This window comes from Coccinella septempunctata, chromosome 2, assembly GCF_907165205.1.
Source record: "Coccinella septempunctata chromosome 2, icCocSept1.1, whole genome shotgun sequence".
In the NCBI taxonomy this organism is placed as follows: Eukaryota; Metazoa; Arthropoda; class Insecta; order Coleoptera; family Coccinellidae; genus Coccinella; species Coccinella septempunctata.
The window spans coordinates 42,058,046-42,080,785 of NC_058190.1; the positions used below are offsets into that span (position 1 = coordinate 42,058,046).

Sequence of the window (22,740 nt, forward strand, 5' to 3'; positions counted from 1 at the left end):
ATTCTGAAAAGAATAGAGACATTTAAAAATTCGTCTAGACCTAACCCAAACGGTTGTACATAGATTCATTGCCATATATCTCAAAAAGGTTTGAACTTAGAAAGAATTGCTACGGATGAAATTGATAGAAAATGTTATGCTCTACAACTCTTACAATGAATGCGGGAGATAATTCAATAATACTTATTTTTTGAACTTGCTGGTCAATTTTTATTGTTTCGGCTAGCTGAAACTGTCATATTGTATTTTTTCCGTTATTTTTGAATCATAAGCTTCAATAAATAAAAAAGTCAGAATGTACACGTTATTTGTTTTTTGCCAATTTGGCGTCTACTCACACATTTTCATCACACCTCAATTGTCACATTGAGATAATGTATATTTTCTAAAGTGTAAATAACCACATATATCTTAATCTGACACACTTCTTTTTTTTTTTCTCTACTACTCTCTCAGGCTGTCCTAGAAAATTCTCCCTATACAGGGTGAGTCTTTGACTTGTACAAATATTTTAACAGTAGATTCTTAATGTCAAAAGAAACACATTTTTCCTATACCATTTTTTTTTCGAATCAACTCGGTTTAAAAGATACAGTCTGTTGAAAAACCATAAAAATCTCACAAACGGTTTTATCGAATGAAATGAATTTCTGGATATAGTTTTTCATTTATTTGATTAATCTTTTTCGAGTACAAGATATCACCCACGTCTTCCAGTTCTCTCATTATGGTCATTACGAACCATAAAAATACCAGAAATTCAAAGAATCCAACTCTTGAAATTAAGTTGGACACTATCTTATGAATATTTGAACGTTTTGTAAAATAAAAGTATTCTTCATTTTGTTCGTATAATGCGCCATTTTCGAGTTATTTGATGTTCAAAAATAAAAAATGATAGTCGGAAAATTGGGAACTTTGGCTGAATGCAACTCTGCTTAAAAGATCCTCAGATGTGTAATGTCATAGAATAAGCTTGTTGTTTTGAAGGAAATTATGTTTCTCCAGGGATGGCATAGCTTATTATCAAAACTTAAAATGGCTCTATCTTTTTATCAGGGCCGAATCAGAAAAAATGGTTTAGGAAAAAAGTTTTTCCTTTGACCTCACACTCATACTGTTAAAATATTTGTACGAATCAAAGACTCACCCTGTAGACAGGTCTAATTGGTAGAAGGTGAGGTTAGGTTAGGGTCTAAGATATCTCCCTTTAAAAACCAACGTTGCTTAAAATTCAAGAGTGAATATTTCGAAAATCAATGGATTGAATGAGAAAATTTTGAATATTCTGAACTGAAGAATATAAAAGCCTTTGAAATATTGTATGACTTACCCCATCTTCCCTATTCAAAATAGAGGAGTCGGGGTTGGAACATTAAGGGTTGAAGTGATGCGGTTTTGAATTTGATCTTAGATTTATCCTCCTGGAATCAAAAATCGACGTGTCCTTACGGTTTTATATAATTCGGTTCTGCCGACCTATAGAGCCGCTGTTTGGTTTTCAATGGCCTACTACGTAGTAAATGAATTTTGCCCACCCTGCACATACAGGGTGGGCGAAATTCGTTGTCTACTGAGGGGATATCGAGAACTATAGCAGCTAGAAGAAAACGGATGACACATTTTCGATCTTCTTTTTCATGACTAATTCAAATCTGAAAACAGAATCGGCCCATCATTTTTAGATTTCGAGTTATAAACTAAAATTCCGAAAAGTTCTCATAACTTTTTCGCCTTCGAAGTTACAGATCTGAAACTTGAACCTTCTTAGGCATTTTCATACGTAGAATCTACTGACAGAAGATTTTTTCTCAATTCAAAAATAACAAATTCAATAAAAGATTGCATTTAAAAAGATGGAAGTTCACCTAATTATTCGAAATGAAAAAATATTTTGAGCTCGTCAGTGGATTCTCCGTAAAATTGTGCCTGTAGAAGGTTCAAGTTTCAGATTTGTAACTTCAAAGACAAAAAAGTTATAAGAACTTTACGAAATTGTCAAACTCAAAAACGAGGTATCGTAGGAGGCTGCAGTGTTCACCAATTTTTGTTTCTCTGAAAAAGTGCTCGGAAATGTGTCATCCGTTCTCTTCTAGCTGCTATAGTTCTCGAGATCCTCCCAGTAGAGAACGAATTTTGCCCACCCTGCACATAGTTTATGATCTATTGATATATCGAATATTAGTTTCTTGATTGCTAATTTCATGATGAGCAACCAGCAGTGCATCTTCAATTCTGAATAATTGACTTATTAAATCAGAAACTACCTAAAATACAACAATGAGAAAGGCACAAAGGACAACAATAGATAAAACAGTTTGAATCGATCTTTCTCGCTGACCGTAGAACTCAAATACAGGGCCAATCAAACACGGGGACCACAAAGCCGATGTTAATAACTCGATCTGTCGCACGTTCCAGGCTCAATCACATCCTTTGAGGCAACGTCAAACATTGTTACATTCAATCGTTGCGACGTAAAGTTCCGAGAATCGAGCCTTTCGATTTCACGCTTCACAACTTCCTCCCGCTCTCCAGAAATATCCCGATCCGTAATCTGCAGCCCATTGTTCGACTGTGTAACGTCAACACGAACCGGTTTTTTTTCTGTTTTCCGCGAGGTGAAAATTAGCAGGGACTGCTCGAAGAGAAGCAGGCCGAATTATCAGATCATTGCTTCATTAGTGCAGGAAGTGGGGTTTTTGTTGGCTGTTCCGAAATTGAAAATGATTTCGCGTTCCTGTTTTGTGGAACGAGGGGAGGCGGAGGATGATCTGGAATAAATTCACCTCGCCAACAAAGGTCCGTTACACTTGATGCAAAATATATAAGATTCTCGTGCAAAATTCAGCAAAGGGATGAATAAATCAGTTGAAGGGGGTCATTATGAGTGGATGCGGTAAATCAAAAAACGCTGAGAATTCTACACTCTTGCTCATTAATTCCGAACTCTCTTCTTACAGCGTGTTTTTCGAATCATTGATGAAATTGATCCTATATTGCCACCTTATGCAGGGTTCTTCTCTAAATTGGAGTGGAAGTACAAACGAATTGAAAGATAGGATTCTTTGGGTAATTTCAAGAAAAAAAAGTCTCATAAATACACAGGGGTCTACACCGTTATAACGGTGTAGTTCCAGAAGAGAAAATGAATATCTCACGTCAGAAACCACTAATTCATATGGGGTTTTCATTATAATTCAATTCAATCAGTTAGTCACCTCGGAAAGTCATTGAAAAACAAATATTCATTTATGTTACTAACTTTGCGAGGTGCAATTATCTCTTCTAAGAATTTCCACATGAAGAAACTTCTCCAAAAGTCTCGCCATTGGCTACAATTCGTATCCTGGTAAAATTGAAAAAAGACGTTCATTAAGTACTGCCATCTTCTCTACGAAAGTGGAAACTATTGTTATATCCGTAATTTTTACTTATCGTTCAAGTGTTCCACATTGTTACCACATTCTGGTAGCCTTTCCCCCTTTACGCCTCATACGGATGGCGAGAAAGTCCCGTGGTATAAACTCCTCTCAACAGTAGATTCTTGAGGTCAATAGAAGCACTTTTTTTGCCATCTATCTAGTTAGCCTAGACCAGTTCCATGCATAAAAAAATATTGCGTTACCATAGCAACGAACAATAACTCATTAGAAGTGTCAGTGTGAAGTTCGAGGTCAAAAAAGTAAACCAGAGTTAAGCAATTAATTAAAAGAAAGAAGATGTCCACCGAAATTGTGAAAATCGAAAAATTGGATTACCGAGCCATCATCAAGTACCTGTATTTAAGAGGGTTAAGAGGTAAGCAGATTTACGAAGATATGCTTAATACCCTTGGTGATCAATGTCCTTCGTATGCGACCGTGAAAAATTGGACTGCAAGCTTCAAAAGAGGTAAATTTTCTATTGAAGATAATGACCGCTCGGGAAAGCCAGTTTCTGTGTCAGTGCCTGAAAATATCGATGCAGTTCATGACATGATTTTATCAGACCGTCGAATTGGGCTAAAACGGATATCTGAAGCACTGAATATTTCATACGAACGCGTTCATCATACAGTTGACATCAATTTGGACATGAGGAAAATTGCTGCAAAATGGATCCCCAAATGTTTGAATGTTGACCAAAAGCGTGCAAGGGTAGAAGCATCGCGTTCGATCTGTGCTCGATTTGAAAACGATGTAGACCTCTTAAACCGAATTCCTACTATGGATGAGACTTGGGTACATTTCAACGATCCAGAAACGAAGCAACAATCGATGGAATTGCGACACTCTGGTTCTCCAAGACCTAAGAAGTTTCGTGAACAAAAATCTGCTGGAAAAGTTCTTGCTTCAGTTTTTTGGGATTATCATGGAGTAATCATGATTGATTTTTCGGATAAGGGTAGAACAATAACCGGAGATTACTATTCGACAGTACTGACCACTCTACGGGAAAAAATTGAAGAGAAAATACGCGGAAAGCTATCCAAAGGTGTTTTGTTTTTGAAGGACAACGCCCCTGCACACAAATCTCATGTTGCCATGAACAAAATTCGTGATTTAGGGTTTGAATTACTAGAACACCCTCCTTATTCACCAGATTTGGCTCCATCCGACTATCATCTCTTTCCTCAACTGAAAAAAGTTCAAAAGGTCGTAAATTTTCTTCCAACCAGGAGGTAATAAAAGCTGTAGAGGTCTGGTTTGCAGAGCAAGAAGAAACATTTTTTTTAAAGGTCTAGAGACGTTGCAGGTTCGCTGTAATAAATGTATCCAATTAAGAGGAGAATATGTTGAGTAATAAAATATTTTGACATTGAAATTTTGTTTGGTTCTATAGTAGGCTAAGAATTTTTCAATATATCCTCTTAATCTTGCTAAAATGTCGATACACACGTTATATAAACGGTGGATATTAGAGAATTCCATCAGGCTGCGGTGGTTCGAGATGCAATCATAAGAAACATATATGGGACACAAATATTGGAGGCTTGAGACGCCAGTCGTCTTTTCTCCTCAATTATGAAACGACACGTTTCCCTCGGGGGCCTGTATGGCGCCTCCTCTCACTGTTACGTTTTCAATATTGCAGGAAATTAATCCGGCATTGGCTCACGTTGATAATACGTTTTATTCCAGTCCGTTTGTTCTGGCACGTTAGTCACGTACGGAGGGTTTTGCTTTTTACGATTTTTTTCACCTATATTTTGTGAGGCGGAACTCAATAAATAATTTATGGGGTTCGGGGCGGAATGACGTGATAACGGAAGGACTAAAGAGGACATCGCTTCTTCTTGTACACTGAATTGGATGGTAACAAACGCTGCAAATTCCAAAAATATAAAAAATGTATTACAGAGTAGGTATTGTGCATTGAGTAATTTAATTGCGTTTTTTGTCGAAAACGGATGGAATGCATCGTATTTTCTCATCAGAATCACTTTAACTTTTGGAATCTAGTCAATATTAGGAAATATTGTGTAGTAATTGAGGTGCCGACGATGCTGAATCGAGAATTACTCGAGCAACATGGAAGCCTAGTGTATTTTGAAGATTAAATGGTAAAAAGAAAAAGAGGTTCTATGATGTATGCACTTTCAGCGGTGGGGAAAGCGTCTACAGGTTTTCAAAGAATGTCAAAGATGTAAAAATTGTCAGGTGTACATACTCGAGCGTGTCAGATCAACATACTGTATATGCCATGGTATATCTGATAATGAATTCATGTTAATCTGACAGTTTGTGTGGTGAGTTTGGCAGTACGGAAGAGTTAAAAATGGTAAAAAAAAAATTTCAGCACGTCAGATTTTTAAATGATATGTTAATTGGGCCCTAAGTAAGCTACTTTTCAAGATACTGACAATTCGGACGTGACACAAGGTCACAGCGGTCCTTTGAAAATGCAAACAAAAATCGTTACTTGTGCAGTGTCAGATTTTCATACAGATGGTTAATCTCGGTATTGCAGACGTGTTGACGCATTAATCTGACACTAATCAGAAGGGGTTTTCTCAATCTGACAGTTTGAAGATGATAAAAAGGCATTTTTTTTTAAATATCTCCCGTCCTGTACCTCTAAAAGTTTCTGTATTCATTATAAAAGTTGTATATATTAAAATTCCATACAACTTTTGTCTTGAGCAATTTTACATTTTACTGTTTTCGAGTTAGAGGCAAGGAGCTTAGCCACACATGCGGAAGGCCAAGGTCAATGTAGAATCCCAGTCTAATGAACATTCATCGCCATATATCTCAAAAATGTTCAAACGTAAAAAAGAATTAGTTCGAACAAGATTCGTAGAAAATGTTATGCTCTACAACTTGTATAATGACTTCGAAAACAATTTGAAGCCCAGGAGAGGAGATAATTTAAAAAAACTGATTTTTGTTACCTTAATGGCCAATTTTCATTGTATTGGCTTGCTGAAACTGTAAGATATTTTTTCCGTTATTCATGAATCATTAGCTTCAGAAGAAGAAAAACACACATTTTGGTCACGCTTAAATTGTCAGATTAAGAGAATATATACTTTTCAACATGTAATAACTAACCACATATATCTCAATCTGACTCGAATATGTACAATGATCGTTTTTTTTACTATCCTGACAGGCTGTTCTAGACTATTCCCTCTATATACAGGTCTAATTTTTGGTAGAGGTACTCCACAGGGTCCAAGCTATCTTTCCTAACATTAATCTGACACGCTCGTGTAAATCCCGAATTTTCCTCTTGGTCTCCCCAACTATATCAATTATTGAATGAAACAAAAGTATGGTATACAATTTTATCGCTTACAAGGATCTTTGGGAAAGTTTTTAACACAAGGATCAATATGCTGGTAGACGTCAAATCAGAAGCAATCGAATCAAATTCAAATCAAAAATTCAATGTTGACCATGCAGAAGCAACAATAATGAAAGATGAGTAGGAAGAAAGGTAATTTGTAGTCTGACCATTCCTTTTCTTCCTTCAATTCACTGAGGATGAAAAAGAATTAGAATAATTTCTCAGGTAAAAAACATTTGACGTTTTGTTATGTGTACACTTTCATGTATATATAACGCACAAAATCTATATATACGGTATCTACTTGTTTGTAGAAAAATACTCGGACAGGGGTGCTAAAGTGCCTTTTTGGGCCTCATCTAGTCCAAATCCGGACCTGTTGACCGCTCTGTTTATAAGTTTAAACAAGCGCTCTAAAGCTGATTTCACAACATTCTGAATTTCCATTGAGTCATCCAAACTACGGAATGCTTTAAATCAGTCTGTAAAACAACAGAATGGTTAAAGAACAATGAGATTAAAATATCACATGTCTTTTTACAGGTCCGTCACGCCAAGCCCGAGCCCGAGCCCACGTCACAGCCGCACGCCTAGGCCCCAAATTCTACCCCTGCCTCTGCCACCCCCCAAGCACGTACAGCTGACGGATCCCAGATGTGGCCCCGATACTCTGCATCCAGGAAACACTCTGGGTAAGTAGAAGGAATGCGGGGCTCGAGCAACCCAGAGTATTAGCGAAAGAGTTAAATGTTATGGGGCTTCAGTTCACGTCGAGGTGGTATTGGAGGGTAGATTGATAAGGAGGAATTTTGCCTGAAAGTTGGGTCGTTAACTTGGAATTTCAGGGGAAAACGTACAACTATGTTTTCAGTTATGTGTAACTATGTTTTGACGTTACTTAGAAGATCATAATAGGAAAGTAATTGAGGGTGAAATAATGGGCATATTTTCAGTAGAATGGATATTTCCATTATAGTTATTAGCAGAAATCTACTCGTGAGATGCAATGCTTATTCCCAATATATCAGCGCACGTAACAGAATGGTGAATGCGCACCTTTGTAGGTACAGGATATCATGGGTAATATGGAAAAACATTTTCATTAAGGGTAGAGGTAAACTAGGGGGTCCATTAACCATCACATAGTGTGTCAATTTGTAGGGGTACCACCCTCAATATATTGGCACCCATGTAAAATAAAAAAAATAGAAAAAGAGAACTTTGGTTTGTAAGGGAACATTTTATGTGGTTGGTTCCAAACAATTTGTATCAATACTGTGATCTCAATCTTCCAAGAGAATATTTTTTTACGAATTTTTTTGAGAGACCGAAACAGCTATACTATCATTAATGCATTCTGGGACACCGTGTATAATATATAATATGTAAAAGTATTCCAATACTGTTATTTTGTAGTAATTGATTCCTAGCAGGAAATATCGCTAGCAAGGTTCTATTTTAAGTCTTGTTATTATTTATTTCCTAATCTGAATGTGTTATTGAGATTATTGTTACTTTGTTAATCTTATTCCACTTGGGTTTCCGACTTTCAGAACGATTTTACTGTATGTATTCAAGATGATTTCTCATATTTTTCTCAAATATTTCTAATGACATGTTTTTTACTTTGGGTTAGAATCTGTTAAAGTTCCCAGTGTAAATAAAGAATATTATAAATCAGTTTTAAAAGTCAGAAACTCAACTGAAATAACCATGGTAACGAAACTGTCTACTAGCAATCAATTACTATAAATAAAAGTATCGGTTTATTTTTACATTTATGAAGGTTAGAAACCCTTCAGATCAAAGAGAAAACTTCAGCTCAAATCTCTCTCCTCCATAAAAATCAGTATTTGAAACCTGAAAATCTTCCGATGGATCGCCGAATCAATTCGGTATTCTTACTGAAAGGAACTCTTATTTTTCTCTTTCGTGCTACGTGAGGTTTATGCCAAATTATTTGAACTCAATAGCATCATATTGATTCAAGAGGATAAATTGCTTCCTTCCTCTTCTCCCAAACCTTCTTATGGGCATCGGAAATACAATGGCTGCCCTTAATGGAGATGTAGAATGTGAATGTGAAATTAAATCATATAAAAACTATTACTGTAAGTTTGTGATACGCTGCACGAACTTTTTCTGCTATAAATTTCAAATGAGAGCCCTGATTAAGATCCAACCACAGGAGGTGACACTTTATCCAGTATTTTTTAGTTCTACATTGTTCACGTTAACAATTTTCCTTTTCCTTAGGCATGTTGCACCAAGTACTGGGTATAGGCTACTTTGCATTATTTCAAAAATGAGTACAGTGTACAGCTACCCCACATATTCTCGAGTACTCTGAGTTCAGAAGTACCTTTTCTATAGTACTTCCACATAAAATAAATCTACCTGTTGGGGTTGCACTGAGTTTAAGTACATTATCTACTTCACCAAATCATCAATTTTGCTGGAAGTCCTGAGTTTAAAGAGGTGAATATCCACAAAAAAGCTTACATATATGTCTTCATTAATGAGCGTTAATAGAAAACAAACAGCAGTTACTGGCTTCACTTCTTGGGCAATTAGATTCTAGAAAGTATTTTCTGAAAATAGTTAGAAAAATTCCTAACGGTGTAACTATTGTCAGTAAGGAGATATTTCATTCAAGGCGATCTTTATGCAAAATGAGATATTGCAAGAACCTTGAGTTCAAATGAAATGTTATGAAGAGTCCTATAATAAAGGATGTCCCATTTACAACAAGGTTTCTCTGTTATTCCAGTACCACCAGAAGTACCTCCGATAACACAATAATTTAATTTAATTATATATTCTTCACTATTCACAATTTTAAAGGAAAAAATCTCAATATTTCCAAAATACTGATCCAACCAAGTCAAGAGCTTTCTTTGATACAGTTCCCACGAAATTTTCCAATCAGTTGGTAAATCCTAGAATTGCGAGTTTCCCTGAAAGGTTCAATCTACCGTGTGACCCCCCATTCGGTGGAAAATAAAGTAACGAATTTCATCGCCTCTATTCTTTTTTCTTCCAATTACACCCTGACTTCTTTACAGCCCCTAACAAGCTCGGACCGAGCAGCAGGCAAACGAGCAGCAGCAGCAATAACAGGGAATCATCGCTAGACGACTCCGGTGTCGTAGACGACCATGAGACTGAGGGTTATGCCACATCAGAAGACGCGACTTCTCACACCCCAGCGCAGAAAAGGGTGAGTGAACTCGGCGCGATTATGAAAATGGTGTTTGATAAGGGTATAGCGACGGACTGTTTGATACGAGAAAGATGGTTCAATTTGGAGCACAATACACTCGCATTTGATTGTGTCTGGTTCTTTCGAGATCTATAGGGTGTTCCGCGAATAACGGTTATTTTTTACATTGTATACAGGGTGTTTGTAAACAAATGCGAAGTACTTAGGGAGATAATTCCTCGATGAAAATAAGCAGGGGTAGTTCCTATAAATTTTTCTCGAAATCGACTTCCCTTCCAAGATACAGCGATGGCGAGTTGACAGTTCTTAATTTTTTTTTACGAGTACTAAAAAAACACTGAGTCATAAAACTATTACATAATATGAAGCACTATAAGTGGATGTTACCCACACAATATTTTTAGATCTCATAACTTTATTCTTAGGGGTTGAAAATAACAACCCCTTACAATTTTCCTTCAAAAATTGTTTTCGTGGGATAGATTTTCGAAAAATATAATTCTCTTATGGTTTCCCATTTAATTCTGGAGAAAAAAACTTTTTTGCAAAGTTTCGATACAGTCGATACTTTTCTCGGAATAAATAAATACTTACAAGCAGTTTTGATCACTGCTCATTCCATTTCATCACATAAGTGTTCCGTAGTATGACTACCTCCAGTACCCCCCCCTCAAATATATGTTGTTGTTTTCAACCCCTAATAATAAAGTTATGAGATCCAAAAAAATTGTGAGTAACATCTACTTAGTGCTTCATATTTATTATGTATAGTCTTAGGACTCAGTGCTTTTTGGAACCAGTAAAGAAAATTAAAAAAATTATAGAAACTACTCCTGCTTATTTTCATCGAGGAATCATGTCCCTAAGTCCATCGCATTTGTTTACAGATACCCTGTATACAGGGTGAGATTTTGACACTATATTTTTGAGGTCTCTAGTATAACTAGCTCAATCTCTGAAACTATACACATCTGTGGATCTTTCAGAGTTGTATTTAGCCAAAGTACCCAATTTTTCAAATTTCGCAGATACTCTTTAATTTTTGAACATCAAATTACTCGAAAATAGCGCATTATACGAGAAAAAATGAAGAATACTTTTATTCTACAAAACGTTCAAACATTCATTAGATAGCGACCAACTTAATTTCAAGAGTTGGATTCTCTGAATTTTTGGTATTTTTATGGTACGTGATGGTCGTTATGAGAAAAGTGGAAGACATGGGTGATATCTTATGTTTGAGAAAGATTCATCAAATAAATGAAAAAATATATCCCAAAATCCATTCCATTCGACAAAACCGTTTGTGAGAACTATAAAAAATAACATTTTTTATGGTTTTTCAACAGCCTGTATCTTTAAAACCAAGACGATTCGAAAAAGATGGTAAGGGAAAAAAGTTTTTCTTTTGAACTCAAAAATATAGTGTTAAAATATTTGTGTCAAAGATTCACCCTGTACATCCATTTTCTGAGAAAGTGCTACCTGTTCAATATATTCAGAAATGAAGAAGTTCCAGTGATTTCTTCTTTGAAAACTATCAAATACAACAAGCCTACTAAATAATCTAGTTGCTTCAGTTTTTTTCATTGATAGATAATATAATACAGCCACGGTACTATGAATTTTTTTTTCCAGAAATTACAAGCCACCCCTGTAGCCGTGACACTCAGCCCTAAGGAAATAAAAGTTATCAAGTGTAATGGCGTGGGAAGCTGCAAAAAGAAAAAGCAAAATATGTACACTCTACCGCCTGACTATCTTTCACATATAGTTGTGATAGGTGAGCTGCCCCCCACTACAAAGGTTAGCCATTCATGCTTTCATGTTTTCCTCATTTTCCAGATGATCTTCCCGACAGAAATTGTGCGAGTTGTGAAAAGTGCTGCATGGACTACGGGGGTTGGTTGCAGTTTCAGCAAGTTTTATATCGTATCGTTAAAGATCCAATATTCGAATTAGTGATTACAGTGTGCATTATTTTAAATACCATGTTTTTGGCCTTAGAACATCACGGAATGAGTGAGTCGGTATACAGAGCCTTAGACGTAGGAAATAAGGTCAGTATTCAATGAAGTTTGTTCTCATTCCTGCCCACTAACAGTACCTACTTAGTTGTGAAAATATTCCTAATCAAAGGACAGATGAATTTTCGCTGTTCCGATGACTAGAATAAAATAGTATGTGTATATAACACATTTTTCTCGGAATTTATTCTCAAACTAATAAAATTAACATTCTATCTGTTTTTGATGCAACGAACTCCTCTGATGATGCCACGTTTCCCAAGTTTACCCTAACAGGTTAAATTAACTGCCGTTCCAAGGCGTTGTATCTAGATGACAATGCACTTATGAGTTAGTTTGCGATTACTTACTGATATACTGTCTGAAGTTGTTCGATGTTGTTATGTCTCAGTTCAGATACTAGCATATGCCAAATTGTCTCTCAATTTAGGCTGATCAGAGTTTGAAATTATTGAGATTTTCACTGTTTTCAAATATGCTGGAGATCGAAAACAGTCACTTTGTTGTTGTGGGCTAGTGAAGCTTAAAAATTCAACTTTCCACATACGCATGACTTACCACCTCAATTTCCATTTTATTAGTTTTCATCTTAGCAGAAAAAAAGCTCATATTGAATCGTATTCTATTCTTCGATCGGTACGTCTTATGTATGCAAAAATTTGCAACAGTTTCTCAGATGGTTGGAATAATATGAACGAGATGCGTCGTAGAGGGCGAATTTTAAATACACTGCGCAAAAAAATTAACACACATTATGGAAATCTCAAATTTATTCTACAACTGAAGGTGTTCTCAATGATAATTATTCTTATCAGAATTATGCATGCATATGTTATCCACTTTCAACGGTTTTCTTCAATACAGATGTTTTTTCCCAGCAGGAATAAAAAAAGATGATATTATCAGATTTTGAATGTACCTATTGGCTCCATTCTAAAATCAGTTATTCTCGATCAATTCTAGTGATCAATAGTTTTTCTTTCGTTTGATTTTCTACACTCGATCGCTATGCAACGCGAAACACGCAATTTGACCCAAGAGGAATGTGCCCAAGCGGTAGTTTTGCGAGAAGAAGGGTGGACATACACAAGAATTGCAGAAAGGTTTGGAGTTTCCCATACAAGTGTGTCCAGAATGTTGCAGCGATTCAGAGAGACAGGTATGAATGTCCGAAGACCAGGACAGAGTAGACCACGGGTAACAACTGCCAGACCTAGTGGTCGTTGATAATGGAGCTATGAATGCTGATAAGTATATAAGAAACATTCTTGAAGAGCATGTAGTTCCATTTGCCCCATACATTGGTGAAAATTTCATTTTTATGGACGATAATGCCAGACCCCATCGTGCGCGCATCGTTCAGGAGTACCTTGAAGAGGTTGAAGTCTCTCGAATGGAATGGCCAGCAAGAAGTCCAGATCTCAATCCGATTGAGCAGGTTTGGGACAACCTCAATAGAAGGCTGAGAAGTTCAGAAAATCATCCAGCTACTCTTAATGACTTAGGAATCCAACTCGGAGAAATCTGGGAAGGATTAGATCAGAACATTTTAAGATCACTCATTTTGAGTATGAACCGTCGTTGCCGAGCTGTAATTGACGCAAGGGGTGGAAATACCAAGTATTAAATCACTTATCAGCATTTCAGTATTTTGAAAATTGTTCATTTCTCTTCTTCCACATAAGATTCGGTGAAATCCTGAATTTTTCTTCCATTTAATGTGTCTTGTTTCGTTCAAAACCTTCCCGAGAAAACATAAATAATAAGTTATAAAGTCAATGTAGAGTTAACTTTCATTAAAATTAAGATTTTCAGAATGTGCGTTAATTTTTTTGCGCAGTGTATTTGGTTGGGCGAAGAGTGACATATTTCTTCCAAGCTGGAGCACGTGGCTTTAAATTTCTAAAGACAGAGTATAAAGAAGCATTATTATTTTAAATTTCTATAATTCTCAAAAAAAGTGATTTTTTGAATATGTTTCTGATAGCCATTAAGACTTGGCTTATCACCTCACTTCGACATTTGGAACACCCTGTACACTAATATATAAATATATAATAAAAATTTCATATTCATTTTCATATTATAGCTGGTCAGAGTATGTTCTAAGTCTAAGGGAAAAACACAGATGAAAAATATTCTTTTTCACATTCTTATCGTTGATGTTTTTGAGATCCAGCATTCGAGCCTCATGCATAAAGACCTCAAATCTTCCAAATTACGTTGAATATTTCATATTTCCCAACCGCAGACGCTGACGCTTTCAGTATACCGAAAAATAAGCGAGATCCAGAAATAATTTCGCCTGAATTTTATTCGTCCGAACGCCTCCGACCAAGGGCAGTGATGCAATTTTTCCAATTACCTGCCATTCCCACTTTTATCTGTCATTATGCGAGGGCTAATGAGGAAAGCTCTGCTGTTTCAGGTTTTCACTTCGATTTTTACGTTCGAATGCACCTTGAAGCTGATGGCATTAAGCAAGGAGTTTTTCCATTGCGGTTGGAACATATTCGACCTGATCATCGTGTCCGCCAGTCTGCTGGATCTGATCTTCGAGCTGGTGGACGGTCTGTCTGTCCTCAGGGGTCTTCGTTTGGTAAGTGAAGTTTTTGTCCCTTTGTCAGGCGGAACGAAGGTAATTTTCATTTCCAGATCGAGAAAATTCACTAAAGCGAGTGATTTTCTATTCAATAAATCCTAGCTCCCTATTCAGTGTGATATACTCTACTCCATTCACTTTTATTTTAGCACTCGGTTGGCCATGAAATAATTTTCTCAAGTTTTGTAACTTGAACTGAGTAAGGTTGGCACTCATGAAATGTCGTTGAAGTCATAACTAATATCAATTAATATTACAAAAATGCCGAAAGTGATTGAAAAGAGAGAAGACAGGGTTTCAGGAAGTGCTATTTAGAATTCAGGTCCGCTCATTCAAATAGTAGGTAACCCTGATATTCTAATATCTACAATACATCAGACGGTAGATAACATTATCAATGAAAGTGAATAAAAATGATGTTTCATCTTAATCTAAACGACTTATATTTTAGCTGAAAGTTTCCACAATCAGAAATATTGTGAATGCGGAGGAAGACAAAGAATTTTTTTTCTATAGGAGACCCAAAAAAGTGGTGGCATTTGAGAATTTTAAAAGGGTAAACGAATGCGAAAAATTACTACAGGATTTTCGATTAATGTCATCGTAGAATAAGTCCCACAAAATTAATTTTTCTATTTTTCATTTGACTCGTTCTATACATTGTAAATGTCTAAATCAATAAATATCTAATCATTATTATTATATCGAAGTATTAAAAATGAACAGCCATGAATACGAGCTAGCTGTACTGTTAATTGTTAATCCATGTGAAATTTTTGTTTAAAGGTGAAGTTCCTCTTGCCTTGAAACTTCCTTCAATTATTTTGACATTCATTGATGCAAGATGATTTCTGTTGAAGAATTTATCATTTTTGTAATTATCCCTTAATTCCTTCGAGAGATACCCATTCCCTACCACTGCATCAGATGCATTTAATCTTCGGGTTGATTTTTTTTGATTCTACAACTGATGTAACTTCTTCAACCTTTAGCCAAAGAAGATAACCAACAGCAACTCTCCCCAAGCTACTGCATGTTATGTGTCAATAATTCAATTTGGTTCTGTAGCAAAAATGAATATATTTAAAAACGGATAGATTTTCCATGCAAATAACTAGATTTAGTATGCCTTCAATCAGTTTGTATAAACGTCAATTATGTTCGTCACATATTTTCGACTTCATATTTTCCGGAGTGATTATGCATTGTGATAAAATACCTTCGTAAGTACGTAGAACGGACAAATAGCGCTGATTTAAAACCCAAAAATGTTTTGACAAGCGTCATAACACCACATTGTCGTACTAAACAGAGTGAAATGTGTCAAATTTCCATGGCCAACCGAGTGCTTAGATAAAAGTGGATGGAGCATATATGGTAAAAGCAGTATATCACAATTTCTGATATATTTCACCCTTCAAACCACGGTCCATCAATTATGGCGGTAGTCTACGTAATGCTAGGTACTGTATAACGTTTCCAATCATTGTGACAACGAATTAATCACCTGAACTTCTAATACAACCTTGAGGGACACATCATAACATCCACCTCTCTGCAAATCCATCATCGTTATAATTTGTTCCTGAGTAATCACCTTCGCTCATATAAAGCAACGATGTGACACCCATTCGCCGTTTATGTAAAGCGGGCTTTAGACGATCAATATTGGGCTCAGTATGTGGCACGATATTGCTTATTTTAAAATTATATGGACAAGTCTTGAAATTGGTTTGCAATATTATTAAAAATTTTAATGGACGATATACTTATTATACTATTTGTTGATGTTTGGCTATCACAAATCCATAATTCTTTACGGATGCTACTACCCCAAATACGAAAATGTGTCACATTTACATTACGAACTGATACAATTGAAAAATAGAAATTACCACGCGAGAGGTTATATCAGGAATATGTATTTAATAATTTTCTTTATTCCTGAATTTCAGGAATTTTGGTATGAATCACTATGAAAATTTTTGCAATATATGAAGAATTGAATCGCTGATGTCAACCCGCCGCTATTTTCATCAGAATATGTTGAAAAACCGTCGAAAAATGATTGTGAAAACAAAATATTGACACTAAAGTTTAATTTTTTTTCTCATAACAAAACCAACTAAATTGGAAAAAAAGAAACGGGGTGACGCCCTTCAACTTCAATTAAAAAAAAAATCAAGGCTTTACGTACAAAATTGAAAGCATAAACGCGTAACTTAAGAACTTGTAAATGCCGTTTTTTAATGGAGATTCTGAAAAAGATGGGTTCAGTTGAAAATTCGTCAAGACCGAACGGTTGCTTCGACATGAATGAAATTCTCGTATTCATTACTAGAAGAGTTGCTCTTTCAGAATATGTATCACATTTCCATCTATGGTTACTTTTATTGAGAGATAAACGACTCGAAATTTGACCTTGGAAAAATCTTGAAAAAGATGGGTTTAGTTAAAAATTGGTCAAGACCGAACGTTTATGCCGAGATGGATGAAATTTTCAGATTTATTACTAGAAGAGTTGGTCTTTCAGAATATGTATCACATTTCCATCTATGGAAGTAGCACAATATTCAATATTCCAAATCAAATAGGAATATTTATTTATTACGTTCTACATATTCATTTCTGTTTCAGTTGAGAGTGCTGAAGCTTGCTCAGTCTTGGATTACCATGAAGGTTCTGCTCAGTATAATCATCAGTACCATTGGTGCACTAGGAAACTTGACATTGGTACTTCTGATAATCATTTATATTTTCGCTGTGATCGGAATGCAGTTGTTTTCGAAAGATTATTTAGTTGAGAAATTTCTACCAGATCCTGTACCTAGGTGAGTACTACCGTTAACAGATCCACTTGAACATTTACTATCATAATAAATTGATGTGGTCGATACTTGATGTCATTGGATCACCCTGTATAACGAATTAAATTGTCAACTCATGAGAGTCGTTTCAGTACATCTACAGCTAAGAATTGCAGGAGGGTAATGATTACTCTTCTTGAATCTGAAGAAAAGAGAAGAATAGAGTTCGCGAATCCATGGATGAACTTTTTAATTGGTTTCATTCGTTCGTTTGACTCAAAGAATCATCCTGATTCGTTCATTCATCGTGATTCGAATAGAATGATATCCATGACATTATGAGTTGCACTATTCGACGCAAATTGAATCATTCGGATATATATCATAGACGAATTCCTATTTGAAGAATTTTGAAGCACGATAGATCAATACCATGAAAAAATCAAATTGACGAGATGTCATTTAGAACCTCCTGAAAGGGCAAGATGGGAAGAAAAGCAGGGGACATATGGAGCATAATAAATAAACACAAGTATGGCAGTTGAATGCTTTGAAACTGTTCCGAATTGAACTTTTCCTTTCGGAATCGATGCTCGGGAAAACTATACGAGCGTGAAAACATTCACGGTCCACTAGCTACACGTTGTTCCTTATTGCTGCTCTGTATTCTGCACGATTTATCGCGAGAGAAACCTGATAACGTTCGCAGGTGATTTGTTCTCGTAAGTGATAGAAAAAGTTTCAATTCACACCCTATACTCAAATAAAAATGATGAACATGAACCAAGAATTGAAAATTTCTTTTCAATATGCACTAAAATACAGGGCGTCCTATTTGAAATGTGTTGGCCTTGCTTTGATCAAGTTGATATTTGACTTACATAAGAGAAGGAAGACTCCATACAAATTTCACTGTGCAAAATTTAAAATGCGCAATCAAACTGTTAAAATTTTAGAGGGTATAGAGAGAGTCAACGGATGCTAGGTATAAACCAATGCGAATACAGGGTGTATTTGAAGGTGAGGCTTTTTTTTAACAGAAGGTAGAAGTAGTCAAAATGAAGCATTTCACCAAAAACACCTGAACAAAACTTTCAAAATGACAAAGTTGAAAAAACAATTGAAAATGATTACTGAAATAGATCCTTATACTACCCTAGACCTTTTGTTAGCTGAATTATCGCAAAGCAGGGGAAAAAACTTATCTTATCAAATTTTATAATTCCCTTCCAAGTGATTTCAAGTTGTTGAACATAAATAAGTTCAAGTTTAAAATTAAAGGGTATATACTGTTTGGGCAATAACGTTTGTGATCCCAATATTTCTAAGCTATATGCTACATGTTGTGAGATTCGAGTGCTCACCGGGTGTATTTCATTTGATTTTAGATCCATTGTTTTATATTAGCTCATTGCTGGTCATTGGGAGGTTGAGTTTGAATAGCAATATGCTAGACTTCGCCTTTGCTGACTTGGTCATGAGAGTATGTATTTTTTTATAGGTTTCTAATAAAGACGTCATTTATTTATTTATTTATTTATCTCCTGATTGGACCATGTGGTTTCGTTCAGAATATTGGCTCGTTCGATATTAACGTGGTAATGGAAATAGAAACTAGTATTGCCGAATTGTTGTCATGATTTTTCAGTAACTCACACGATTTTATGAAATGGCTCATTTCGATACCAACTGACAGAAGAGACTTAGGACACAGGTGTAAAAAATAGAATAATACTTCAAAATCTCACCAATAAAATTCGTCTAAATTATTCACGAATTTTTTCACAGTGGGCATCACAATCTTCTTGTTCGAACATCCCAACAATCGTCCTAAAAATGGGATGAAATGGGGAAACATCATAACACTTTTTCAACAGAACTAACATAAGCACTGTCTCGATTTTCTACATTTTTTTCACCCTAAATTACACGATACAATAATTATGATTCTCTCAAAAGTGATCTGATGCATCTAATCCGATGAACTTGGTACTGAACCATTCATTGGACAGCCATATGTTTATGTTTTGTTTCATTTTTGCGATGCCGGAGTCACCTTCCACAGTCCCGTACTTGAAATTCAATGAAATTTTGTCGAATTTTTAGTGTTTGTATCTCAGCCATCTTGCATATTTTATATAGACATTTTGTATAAACGACTTATTTTGATGAGTTCTACCTTCTACCAAAAAAAGCCTCACCTTTGAAAACATTCATAAATTTTCGTATCTCCGAATTAGAAAATTCATACAGTTGAACCTACGTTCACGACCCGCCTTTAAAAGAAAAAAAAAGAATGAAAACGGCGAAGTGAATATCAACTCCGCGTCACATAAAACTTGCATGGCCCGAGGGAAAAAATTCGCAGTTCCACATTCTGCAGGTGAAAATATGGAAAATCTCCCTAATCTGCCTCCCTTTGTTTCAGGTGGAACTTCACGGACTTTTTCCACTCGTTCATGATGATTTTCCGGATATTGTGCGGCGAATGGATCGAGCCGCTCTGGGACTGCATGCGGGCTGAAGCTGGCGAGGTAGGGAAATTTAAAATGCCGATGAAATCAGTTCATTTTCATTCCGACATCAATTTCCATTTTTATCGTTTCGGCGCATGGTGATTGAATCCATAATGAAATGTCATTATTGCTTATTCATCGAGAAATATCCAATTCCGAATCGTTCAAACGTACGAATCGGCAGATTGGTACCAAGTAAACGTTGTAGTTTTTTTTTTCATGGAATTTTCATCAACATAGAGATCACAAATGCCGCCACATAGGTATCGGCATTCAGTCATTGCTGAATCTCGTTACCGATAAATCTACAAAAAGACCATCGGTGCGATCAAACTAATAAGTTCTTAGGGCAACTTGCGACTGTGTGCCCTCCTATGACCACAGATCTCTGCCTGTGACTGTAGAGACCCAACCGTGACCTACAGATCCTACCACAACCCGGGCATGGATAGTCACCAACCAGATCTGGCCGCCGCTGTATCCTTCTCGATTCTCCATTATAACTGTGTACTAAAGACCTCCACTGTGACCTGTCTAACGTTAGTTGTTCCCAGTTATGATATTGGCATTAACTGATTTTAGGGACTGATGCAGTATATCCTTAAACCGTTTATACTGGCCTCCTGGTTTCCGAGCTCCCTCTGTGAATTCGCCAAACAGAACTATTTTGGGGAGTCTTGCATCTTGCATCTTCAGAATGTGGCCGCTCCATCTGAGTCGGACCCTCGTTACTTGAGTCTCAGTTCTTATATAACTCGCGCGCTGCAAGACTTCTGCATTTGAATCTTTGTGGAACCATCTGATGTGCATTATTTGTCTTAGATGACGTTGTTGCGTTTGTTCAAGCTGTTTAATGTGTCGCGTGTAGGGAGTCCAGCTTTCGCTTCCGTAAAGTATTGTCGGGAGGACCACTGCTTTGTAAACAGCTGTCTTGGTCTTCAGATTAAGGTCGTGATTTTGAAACACTCTTTCCTTTAGCTTCCAGAATGCCCGTGATGCTTAATTGATACGGTTGTGTATTTCCGTGTCCAGGATAGCCCTAGTATTTATGAAGCTTCCCAATTATTTGAACTGCTCGACCTATTCTAGAGTTTCATCCTCCAGACTGATATCTGTTTGAAGGCTTTTTGGCAGACTTACCAGGATTTTGGTTTTGTCAATATTGAGTCTACGTCCTAATCTTTCGTATATATGTTTATAGGTGTCCAGCATTATTTGTAGATCCTCTGGGCTGCTAGCGATGAGTGCGCAGTCGTCTGCATATTGTGATGAACTTTGTACGGGTTTTTGCTCTGAGGCGCTTCAGGTTAAACAGGCATCGGCAACCACTTTATAGAGATCACACTTTGGGAACTCTATTCTATAAATGCTTCTGCTTCTCCCACTTCAGTTGACTCTAAACAAAATTATTTCATTCCGACATTGAATAGAAACCATGGTTTTTTTCAGTTGGAAGGGTAGAAATTATCATGAAGCACATATTACGTGGCTAATTCCTTCCAAAATGTGATATCACGTTAACTGCCAAAATTGCATGTTTCCAAAATATGAAAAGTCTTCTCTATGTCTATTTTTATTTTATTTGATGTTTTTGGCAAAATTTTGTGGAAAACCATTGATACATATCTCCGAAAGTATCAGGAATAGGCTTAGGAAAGTACTAGACAAAAATACTCAGATGGGGACAGAGAAGCGGAAAAAGTTATAATAAACAGTGTAGGTATCCCATTTGGAACAACACAAAGTTTGTAGTAGTTTTTCGTATAAGCGGCAACGTCGAAACATTGAAAATATTTTAGTCAGGCAGATCAGAAGCGTAAACCGTACCCAAAATTTCAGAATAATCCTATGATACGATCTCCCATAGCCTACTAGAAGTTCTAACTCTAGTAGGCTATGGATCTCCGTAAACGTTTAATAGGCCACCCACTGTGGGAAACTCTGTATATACAACCTTTCGATCTACCTAAAGTAACATGAATCTCCCCATGTATAATAAAGTCTATGGTAAGAAGTTGTCTTCATATTTTGATCTCTAGAATCACCACCCCTGAAATATATGAACTTTACATCTGGACACCCTGTATAATGTCATGAGTATAACAATATCAATTGAACCATTTGATATTATACTCGATATTATATTTTTTATGTCACACTTCTAGGGTGAATGCATCATACCTGTCTTCAAGTTTAACCACTTTGTAGAGATCAGTCACTGTCAACAGTTTTGGGTGCCATTAAAGCTATCAATTCGCTATAAACTTCCAGCATATTCAACTACCAACCGAAGCATAATAAAAAACCACCTGCCCGAACAAAGTTCAAATATGTACTTTTTACGCGTTGTAACATCGGCCCAAAGCCCTGAATTAATGTTCTCTCCTCCCTTGTATAAACATTCGTTTCCACTGTGGCGTCAAGGGCTGGATCTAGAATATCTTTATTGCTATCGAAAAGCGGGTCTATACGGGATTTATCTGTAGTAACACTTCGATAAGAAAGAAGGATCTCGACTTCTTTGAATAAGCTAACATTGCGCGATTTTGGCAAACATTTTTTTTTCACGAGAGCGAACTTTCAGAGGGACTGGAGTTTCTGGAGGGGATCTGTTGTTTGTTGATTCGTCATTCGAAAGTTTTCTCATTCTGGAGGTGAATTTATTGAGGGGAACGGAAAAAAGTCTGATTATGCTGTTCGTTATTGACATAGCAGGTCCCTTTTTTTTTCCTATTGTTTTCTTTCGACCTCAACACAATTTTGGAACATTTCAGGGTCGTTTTTCCTTCGT

The 22,740-nt window shown here is 36.3% G+C and overlaps 1 protein-coding gene across 4 annotated transcripts in view; it reads left to right on the forward strand.

Annotated features, from left to right (window-relative positions):
• LOC123308066 (sodium channel protein 60E-like) overlaps nt 1-22,740 on the forward strand; it is a 176,680-nt gene that overhangs the window by 123,549 nt on the left and 30,391 nt on the right. For all 4 annotated transcript variants that reach the window (XM_044890601.1, XM_044890598.1, XM_044890600.1 and 1 more), the window contains 7 exons: nt 7,318-7,466; nt 9,840-9,994; nt 11,636-11,780; nt 11,843-12,057; nt 14,453-14,623; nt 17,264-17,457; nt 19,862-19,967. In XM_044890601.1, the coding sequence (XP_044746536.1) occupies nt 7,318-7,466; nt 9,840-9,994; nt 11,636-11,780; nt 11,843-12,057; nt 14,453-14,623; nt 17,264-17,457; nt 19,862-19,967 (1,135 nt within the window). The remainder of the gene's footprint in view (nt 1-7,317; nt 7,467-9,839; nt 9,995-11,635; nt 11,781-11,842; nt 12,058-14,452; nt 14,624-17,263; nt 17,458-19,861; nt 19,968-22,740) is intronic.